General features: G+C 37.0%; 1 protein-coding gene across 1 annotated transcript in view; it reads left to right on the plus strand.

Moving 5' to 3' along the window:
• LOC149834799 (mitogen-activated protein kinase kinase kinase NPK1-like) overlaps positions 1 to 9,948 on the plus strand; it is a 35,772-nt gene extending 25,824 nt beyond the window's left edge. The window contains exons 10-16 of the mRNA XM_090010297.1: positions 5,541 to 5,580; positions 5,663 to 5,785; positions 5,952 to 6,161; positions 6,242 to 6,442; positions 7,785 to 8,122; positions 8,228 to 8,289; positions 9,237 to 9,948. Of these exons, the coding sequence (XP_089866423.1) occupies positions 5,541 to 5,580; positions 5,663 to 5,785; positions 5,952 to 6,161; positions 6,242 to 6,442; positions 7,785 to 8,122; positions 8,228 to 8,289; positions 9,237 to 9,340 (1,078 nt within the window). The 3' untranslated portion in view covers positions 9,341 to 9,948. The remainder of the gene's footprint in view (positions 1 to 5,540; positions 5,581 to 5,662; positions 5,786 to 5,951; positions 6,162 to 6,241; positions 6,443 to 7,784; positions 8,123 to 8,227; positions 8,290 to 9,236) is intronic.
• The last annotated feature ends 205 nt before the right edge of the window (positions 9,949 to 10,153 follow it).

A 10,153-nucleotide genomic window follows, 5' to 3' on the forward strand; every position in this document is an offset into this window, starting at 1 on the left:
GAAGACATCCCAACCTTTTCTTTTCAAACTTGGAATGATTGTTTTTTCATCATCCCAAGTTTGAGGGGGAGTGTTAGGGAATGTACAAAAATATATAACCCTTGTGTGCTACCCCTTTCATGTACATAACATTGTTTATGGGGGTAATATTGTATTTTTTCACCCTTGTATTATTCCAAGTTCATAAGGGTACTTTAAGAATATCAATGTTAGGGTATGGGGTTCGACTCCTTTTATTGTTGTAACCTTTTCATTTTGAAGTTAATGAAGCTCTTTTAAGTTTCTCTCGTTCTTCTCTTGGAATGCCCTAATCTCTTGGATTTGTATATATAAGACCTAGTAGAAGATTGATAGTAGTGTCAAGGCTCACTTTTGGATTGGTTTCTCAGATGAATTAATATAAAGAACCATTCCCATGGTGACTTACAAGTGTATATTGATTATTTTTTTGGGTATCATTTTGATGTCTCAATAATATTAATTGATTTACCTTTTCTAGAGCATGCCCCAAGATTTTAGTAAACACTCAAGATTTTACGATCTTATATGCTTTTTTGCTCTTCAATATTTCCAATAATCATGGAATCACCTTTGTTTTTATTTATGTTCACATTGTTGTCAATTTGGAGCTCTATAAATGCAGTATCCAATTTAAAAAAAAATCAACGACCATGATCTTTTCTTATACCATCTGCAAATTTATGTAGGCATTAATGTGTTGGCCAGTGTACAAATACCTGACTAATTAAAAATGGGTTTGAATGATGCAACACAGACTTTGTGTGTCCAAACACCATCTCACATTGTGTGTGTAGGGCACAAAGTTCAGCTATAGGGTTTCAAACGGCACATAGAGTAGGAGTTAAACAAGAACAGTCATTGTTCATCACGTTGTGAAGTACTTGCTTGTAGTAATCAATAAGACGTAGAAAGTTAAAGCAATAACTAAAAAAGGCAATGCTACTTCATAGGTAGTCATGAAGGACAACATTGAATGAGAGAGGATGCAGTGCAATTAGCTGTCTTGGTGACTACGTAAATGTAGTGAAGAGTGAGCGTAGGAATTAGCATAGATAAAACCATGACATTTGTAATTTAGAGAACTCCTTGCAAAAGCGGTAAATATGGAGTTGGTTTCTTCTTTTCAGTAAGGCAGTTCATTATTATGGGTGCAGGGAATGTAGGATAGTTCCATGTGGGGAAATATGATGATGAGGATTGTCTAGTGGTTAATATATGTAACGCCCCAAAAATCCTCATTAACAGCGATTAACTAAGAACCAGATTGTTGCAGATAATCTTTTAATGATATTTCGCGGATGAAATTCTTTTAAGAGGGGTAGGATGTAAAACCCGCGTTTTCAAAAAAAAAAAAAAAAATCGGACCCGTGCTCCGGACCCGACCCGAGCCCATCGCGCCTTCGGCCCGATAGGGAAACCCCCGTCGTACCCATCGGATCTTCACGGTTCATCAAGGGAGAGGATGGATGGTACAAAGACTCCGATGGACAGGTTGTTAACAACCACCCCACGAGCAAAAGACTCGGTTTTCCCCAGTCATCGGAGTTAGGGGAATTGGGATTACCATAAATTATCCTAGGTGGTAACTCCCAGGCACTTCTGCAGAAGTTGGATGCATCCATGGGCCACGAATGCCTTTGGGGATTTACTCTCTTGGTCACTGACCGTCCCCTTAGGAGCGGACTCAGTCAGCCATCCGGGTTTAATGAAAACACCTGACATAATAAACCCCCGGATCGGTCTCGGCTGTTTCTACGTTTCGCGTCTGTGCGTACCCACAGGCCAGTTAATATCAAAACTTAAAGAATATCTTCATGAATAGTTGTAGATGACTGAAACTTAAATAGCTCTTTCACTTATTACATTTGTTAGAATAGACTACAATTGTTTTACTTGCTTAAATATCATAACTGCTTATCTCATGAATGTCCTGTTTTATTTTCATCCTACTTATCTGTTCGTGCACCTACTGGTTTGTTATGAAACCGACCCATTTCATAGGCAGGTGAGGAGTAGGACTTCACTGGCGGCCGATGGCGTGGTGCAACATGGATCAAGATTTATCTTCTTTCTGCTGGCGGCTTGGCTTTGAGACTTTTTTGAGTTTTCTTAGATTTATTGAACTTTGGAATAAAATGCTCATTTTGTAATAAATTGCAGATTTTAATCTATTGCCTTATTTCTTAAATTCCTTTAAGTTGTTGTACATGTGAATGATGGTTTTTTTTCAGCTAACGTACCCAGAATTGTTGACTTGTGTTCCTTTCTAAATGTCTTCCGCTGTCGTTTTTAAAAGTTAAAACTTTAAATCTTTGAAAGGTTTTTTCGATAAAGTTTTCGAAATCACAAGTCGAAATTTTGGGGCGTTACAATATAGGTATAGGTATCTAAGAGACCTAAAAGGATTTTTTTTTTCCTTAAGATGATTAAAGCTGTGGTCTCCAGCAGATTGAATGACTTAAATGTGTGCAATATACATGTTAATGGACAATGCTGCAGGTTGAACCTCAAACTTTATCCAATTATTTTTTTTCCAATCTCTTGAAGGAAACTTGGGTCTTCCATATTCTAGCTTTGGCACCATGTGGGAAGGAAAAGTTTGGGAGTGGAAAGTGTTCATTTTAACCCAATAGGGATGTAAATATTAGCATATGTACATGAATATTGGTGATACAAAAAAGAAAGATCAAGAATTAAGATACCCTTGTGCTCATATGCATAATCTAATCCTATATTGCTGGAAAGGACTAGATTAGTCTCTAAATGCATAATGTGCTTTTTAAATAAGGAGATAGCCTTTAAAAGAAGCTAAGTTATACAAGTAGAGAGTGACCAAGATTCTCCTACTTTGGTATTCACAATACCTTTGTACAAATGGCAAGTTATGTGTTAGATCCTGATGCTCATAGAAATTTCAAATGAAAAATCAGTTTCAATGAATAAAATGTCATGGAATTCTATGCTCGTTCCCACTTCTAGATTGTAGTAAAATGTTGAATTAACGTCTGATAGCCAAGAAATTATGTTTACAAGACTCAAGGTATTGATGAGGATTTCATATTTTCAAGTGAAATTATGTTTACAGTCGGCCTGTTTTAGAATAAATATCGCAGTAAGAAATCCCTAGTTAACCTTATTTTTATGATTATTTGTAACCATTGGAGCAACATAGGGAAACAGAGCAATTATTTCAAATTTATCAAATAAAGAATGGACGTGCGAAGCGTGGTAGTCGAGATATAAGCATACAAAATTAATTTTGTTGTGTTGCAGATGGATAATATTCCTTTCAAAATCCATATTAAGAACTTTATATGCTGACTTTGGGGTTGTCTGACCAAGACTTGTATCTGACATCTCTCCAAGTTTTTCTATTCTTGAGTAGTAAAGTTTTAATCATATCCTCCAAGGGCTTAAGATATGACATATGTCCATGAGTTGTCGATGTAGAAAAGCTTTGGAGATCGAAAAACTACACTATCATTCATATTACCTCTATATTACACTACATTAATTTATGATGTATAGAAAATCAAACAAATTAATGAAAAATTTAAAAACTCAATATTTATCAATGATCTTTTCAAGGGTCTCTACAAATGGGTATTTATAGAGAAAATAAGAAAACCCTAATCTTAATTTGGTTCTAAAATGGGTCTAATACCTAATTAGGATACAAAAGAACTATTTTAAAATGGATCTATTAGGTCCTAGTACGTCCCCCTCCAATCTACATCGCTTTCTCTGAGTTGAAGAAGGCTCGCCCTCAAGTTTGACTTCACTTGCATTTCTTCTAGTTTCTCTCTACCCAAGCAAACTATTGAACTAATAAAGTGTCCTACTTATAGAGATCTGATAGGTGAGGATAAGGGGGATCTGGCAATAGCCAGATCCAATCTATGGAAGATCTAAGTAGGATTATGAAGATATGATCCATTGATAGTTGATGTGGGAGGGTGGAAAATGGACCTAGTATATAGGCCAAACTAGAAAGATCCATTTAAAGGTGCTCCAGATCCAAATAGGTTTAATTGGACCCATATACTCCACAACATGATTTGAATATTTAATAGGTTTTGGTGTAAGGGCAACCGAGAGTTCACTTGAGTTACAATTTGTATAAGTTGGATTTAGACGTAGGTCAAATGGGAAGGAGTTGTTACATATATGAGGGGTTGGTGGTGGGTTTTTTGGAGCTAGCTTGTACAGGTATCGGTTAAGAGAGTTGTAAAACAGTGAACTAGGTTGGAGCTGAAGGGTGTTGGGGTGGATAAAGGTCCAAATTGAAGTATGAGTTTTTGAAGAGGGGGATGAAAATGAGAAAGGAATTGGTTCCAAAATCAGTTTTAAAAGGTAGTTTTGAGGAAATTTGAAAGAGATAGGGTAGATCAAGTTGATTGAACCAATTTAACGATGAACGAGTTTGGCCCAAACCATCCTCACTCACGATGGGAGGGAGTTAACTGAGGGGTCAATAAGGTTTGGGAACCCCTTCCTTGCCGCTTGCAATGCAAAGGCCGGAGCAGGGCTTCTGGCTGATAGGTGAAAGTCCTGCATGTTGGTCCTAACCTGTAGAAAGAGTGATGCAGATTAGAGAGGGATGTAATGGGACCATGGGATCTATTTTGGATCCAGTTATTTTATTTGAATTTTAGTTAGGTATTGGATTCAGTTTTGAATCCAAATTAAATTGAGGGTTTTCTTATTTTCTCTATAAATACTGAGTTGTAGAGGTTCCTGAGGAGGTGGTTGATGAATATTGAGTTATTGTTTTATTTTTTCATTAATTTATTTTAATTTTCTGTAAATCATAGATTATCCTACTCCAAACCTTCCCTGCACCAATTGTGATTTAATGCAGGCTATGAGTTGCTGATGCTTACTTGAACTGTTCATGTTAACTTGGCATGAGGGAAAAAGCATGTTGGTTGGGACGAACAGAAAGGTGCTTGTTTTAGGCAATTGGAAGGGGCATGATTGTACAAGTGTTGGGCTAAATCAACATAAATCATCTTTTGTTAGAGTAAAGAAGCAAACCCTTGATTGCTCTTAATATTTCTGCCTCAGATTTCGTGCATCCATAAGAGTTATAGACTTCTCCATAAAATAAGAAATGACACCTTTTTTTCAGACATTAATTATCTTTTTTGTCAACTTTTGATGTTCTTGACATGACTGCTGCTTGTCTAGTTTCATGACTCATGACAAACCTAAGCACCAATTGACGTAAATCTTCTGAGGTTTTTGGATGTTTTATGAATACTTTTTTTTTTAACTTTCAGCCATAAGTGAGCATGATTATGCATAAAAGAAAAACTACCTGCTGTGGTTTATGTCAATTTTATGTAGTTATTTGTTATAACAATTCAGTGCTGTGCCTTTACCATGTCCAAAGCTAATTCACATTTTCTTTTAATTGCTTGATTTTGTTGCAAATGTATGAAGTTTCATTGTAAATGGGGTTACCCCTGAAGTCTTTGTGTTTGAATTCCTGTATGACTAACATGGCACGATGGCAGGGAACCAAACTCGAGGCCATCTGCTTCTGATTTATTGCAGGTGATTTCTCAATCTGGTGAACACATTCCAACATATTAGTCTACTGTTTGAGTTCATGCACATTGTTTTCTTGCTTTTGCAGCATCCATTTGTTGTAGGCGAATGCCAGGATGTTCATCCTTTTGCTCGTTCATCTGTTATGGTGAGTTTTAAACCTCTTCGTTTTGCGTACAGTGAAACTAGTAAAGCATCCAGTCCTGATCCAATGGAATGTTGTTATCTTAGGAACAATCCATGAATTTCTTGAGGCAATCCGGGTCTTTTCTAAGAAACTCGTAAGTTATTATTCACGTGCTACCTTTTTGTATTTTCTGATACTTGTGTGTGCTATTTGATGTAAACATAAGAATTTGTCACATGGCAGATTTAACCTGATGAACAGGTCGAGCACAAGTAGTAACCTTCAGGACGTCCCAAATCTTGGAAGTGTGAGATGCTCTACTGTATATCCCGAGAGGAAATCCAGAGCAAGTCCCATTTGGGAGACCAGGACAAGTGGTGATTTGTGTCGGCTAGGTGATGAAGAGGAGGATGTGTCTGTAAGGCTTGATCCTGTCCCAGCAGATGAACATTTTACAAGGGTAATAGGAATTACAAATTTTTATGGAACAGTTACTCGGTCATGAACTTTAGAAGCTTACTTTGTTGTTTTTGACTCCAGAGATTCATTCCTATGTCTGAGCCATTTGATCATTGGCGAGTTGATGTTAATAAGTCTAAGAACGAAACTGTTAGTAGGCCCAGAATGTCTGCAGATGTTGAGAATGAAGGTTATACTTTCGGCTTTCCTTGTGGTCAGTTAACATATGAGGATGATGATGAAGTGACAGAGTCTAAAATAAGAGCTTTCCTAGATGAGAAGGTGTGTACATCTCATTTTCCAAAGAGCCAAGCAACATTTTCTGCAATTTCTCTGTATTGCAGCATTAGAACTTGAGATAATTCTAATAAAATTGATTTGGTAAATTAACTGTGGTAATGTGGGTCAAACTTGTAAAAACCTGAGCAGGTGGCTTACATGGCATTATCTGCCAGACTGCCACCCGAAGATGGTGAATATGTGCAAGCTTGTCCACAGCTTTTGAGCATAGTGATGGATTTGAGAAAACAAATTTACTGGCCATGAATCTCTCATATAGATTGAATTTTTTATTCTTGGAATTCTATTAAAAGTCTGAAAAACATTGCAATAGGAAAAACTGGAAAACAATGATCAAATGGTAAAATAATAAAATAAAGATTGGGAAACATCAACTTTTGATTACAATCTACTAGGAAGTAATGTGAAAGTTACACTAAGACTAATAATCAAGTTTTACTTAAAATTATGTGGAAAAGTTTCTTACACTGAAGAACAAAAAATGTTTTAAATTTTCAATTAAAAGATAAAATTTCATACAAAGGGCAAAGGGATTTAGCGTGAAACCTAAATATTCTTTGAATGTTTGAAGAACCTCCAGTGCAAAATAATAATTAAAGTCGAAGCAAAAAGAGTGAAGATTTGCACTTTTTCTCTTCTGCTTTTCCTTTTCCTTCTTTTTGTCGTTTTACAGTTTTGACTATTCTTGGGTGTCCATTCTTGGATGGGTTCTTTTAAAGAAGCTGATATTCATGCTTTCAGAAAAAAAAAGATCTGATATTCAAAAGAAATGAAAAACCAAAGCTGTTTCCTGTCTCAATGAATTTATTATGTTGCATAAGAATCACAATATGTTTCAATTGAAGTCACAGTAGGTTCAATCTTTCATGATTCTAGTGAAATGTCACAGTGCTGTGAAGCTCGTTTCCCAGGAATGTTGCTTCAGAAGCATAAAACCATGCACTTTTTTATGCTTCTGAATTTTTGTGATAACTTTGCTTTGAACTTTATTTGATGTTAGAAATGCCCTTTTCATGTTAGAAGAACTATATTTTTTTTTACAACTTATTTTTTATGATAAAACTTACATGAGTACTTTTGGATGCTTCCTACTTGCTTCCATTATTGCTTTTTATTTGCTTCCCTTATATTTTTTAAACGCTTAAAGCTTCATGTGTTAAGTATTTTTTTAACACCCTTCGCACCCACTTCATACTCTGGTAACTGTGTCGGACTGTTTTTGACCTTTGTTACCACAATCTCTGAACAGATATCACTAATATGAACACTTCTGTTACTGAAAGCTCATCTTTTTGTTTGGTTATATCGTGGTATGTGTATACAGGCCTTGGAGCTGAAGAAATTGCAGACACCTCTATATGAAGAATTCTACAATACTGTGAACGCTGTTTCTCCAACCACTGATGGAACTGGATATGAAACAAATGCAACATCTTGGAATTTACCTCCGAAGAGCAGATCACCCAGCAAGTTGACAAGCAGGGAGTCAGTGGTAGTGGGGAATGCTACAAAAGGTACTATGAGTCCAGGGAGAGGCAGTCATCACACTTCAACTGGTGGAAACTGTCAGAGTAGCAGTCCTTTGTGGGAAGTTCCTCCCTCAAGGTTGAACGAGGGGAGATGTCAAGCTCAAGATGGCCAGCACAAACCGACCATTCCGAGGTTAGTATATAATTGTCAACTATATGGGCCATTACTTCTCATGATATGGCCATCTAAATTTGCATCCTTGTTGGCCATCTAAATTTGCATCCTTGTTGGTGTTAGCTGTTACGAGCGTCAGAGATTGTGGAAAGAGGAGTTAGATCGGGAACTTGAGGGGGAACGAGGTATTGGTGTTTAAATTTCTAGCAATTTACTCGTTGGTTAGTGTATTTAGTTCATAGCATTATGATTGCCTATATGACTAGTATCAAACTTATGGCAGAATAAGATCTTTTTTCTTGTGGGGCCAGTTCGTTTCACAAGAATTTGCTTAGCTGGCATCCCTCTCTCTTCATTTTTCAACTATGTCACATGGATACAGCTGCAGATACAGGGATACATCCATTTTTATGAAATTTCCAATATGACTTGTATATAAAGGAATACAGAACGGTTGTCAAAATGGAGTATGTGTGACATAGTTTTCCAAGATCAAACAAACGTCAACCATCACAGTGGGAAAGTGTCGTGTTGGCATAAGAAGACTCCAGTTTTTCCCACCACCTTCTTCATACCTCCTCTACTATGAAAGAACTTTCATGGGAAGGCTGAGCTGTACGGACTTTTTAGAAATGTGCTTTCCCTTGAAAGACTCTTCCTTTCCATAGGAATAAAGCAAATAGGCTGTTTCCATAGGGAGTTTTTAAAAATATGCCCAGATAACAGGGTGCTTGTTTCATGCCCCTTCCTATGAAAGCTGTCCTCTTTCTGGAAAAATACATATCCATAAATAATTATGTGGTGATGATGACTACATAACAAATGCAAAAAGACATCTTTCCTGTCAAAATAGGTTCACACCTCCCTCCATGGGGAAGTACTTTCTCTCTTGGGCATTCCTTTCAAGGGAAGTGTGGGTGTAACAGAGACCCCACAAGGAAAATCTCTAAATGGAGTGAAATTCACTGGCAGAATAATTGACTTTTTCTATTCATTGAGACGTGTGGGGTAATAAAGGGACTGTAAAGATGGTGCCCCTAGTTATTTGGGCACAACCAATGGCATAGAACCCCTGAAATGTGGACATGTTCATACAGTCTAATCATATGATCATTCTTGTGAATGCATGCAGAAAGAAAGAAGCGTTTGGCAGCCAACGGCAAGCAGACATCTTCTCAAAAGAACAGTGTTCCAAACCGCCAAAGAGATCACCAAAGGTCATTTGGTTCTCCATGAAAATAACAAGGGGCACATCTGTTGTGTTCCTACTTCCGATACAGTCTCACACAGTATCGTGGAGTGATGAATGTGTGCTGGTCTTCTCCTAGGCAGTTTTTGCAAACGGTGGCACAGCTTCTCATGCCTTGTGTTTGCTTCATCATCCACCAATCATCGAGGATCATTGTGTGACAATTTCCAAAGTTTAGAAATCTATTGCATCTGGGCACAGCCCTTAATGTTACAGGTAGCTTTTAATGCTACACAATTTTTCTTTATAATTATCTCTTGCAATATCTGCAGACAACTTCTATGTCTAAAAGGTTTGTGAGTGCTCTTTATTTGAGAAAGTTGCAGAGTTTCTAAATGGGAAAAAGGATTGAATGACTAGGGAAGCCTGGCTGAGACAAGTTGCTATCTACTGTTACTCTCCAAAAGCCATTCAGATTTCTTGGTTTACACCTGCACTGCTCCATGCATTACATACATTTCTTTTTCTTTTTCACAATTATCTCATGACACTTGAGACAAATCTGTACCTCATAAACGCGTTCAACGTGGTTCATTTAGTGGGGGAAAAGTACTTGGAATAACTTGTAATGTAAAAACCACATTTTTTTTTGCAATTGCACATTTTTGGTGCATTTGTAAATTGCCAGTTTTTAATCTCTTGAAAAACCCATTGACACAGGGCTGGCTAGCTGATCTTAAAGTGTTCAAACTTGGTTCATTCTTGTGATGAGTCAAGCTGAGTTTGAACTCACCTTGAGCCAAACGAGGCGAGTTCAAACTAGTTGATTTACAAAAAAAAATACATTGTTTCAAAGCTAG

The sequence above is a fragment of the Nuphar pumila genome, chromosome 6 (assembly GCF_984573655.1).
Source record: "Nuphar pumila chromosome 6, dmNupPumi1.hap1.1, whole genome shotgun sequence".
In the NCBI taxonomy this organism is placed as follows: Eukaryota; Viridiplantae; Streptophyta; class Magnoliopsida; order Nymphaeales; family Nymphaeaceae; genus Nuphar; species Nuphar pumila.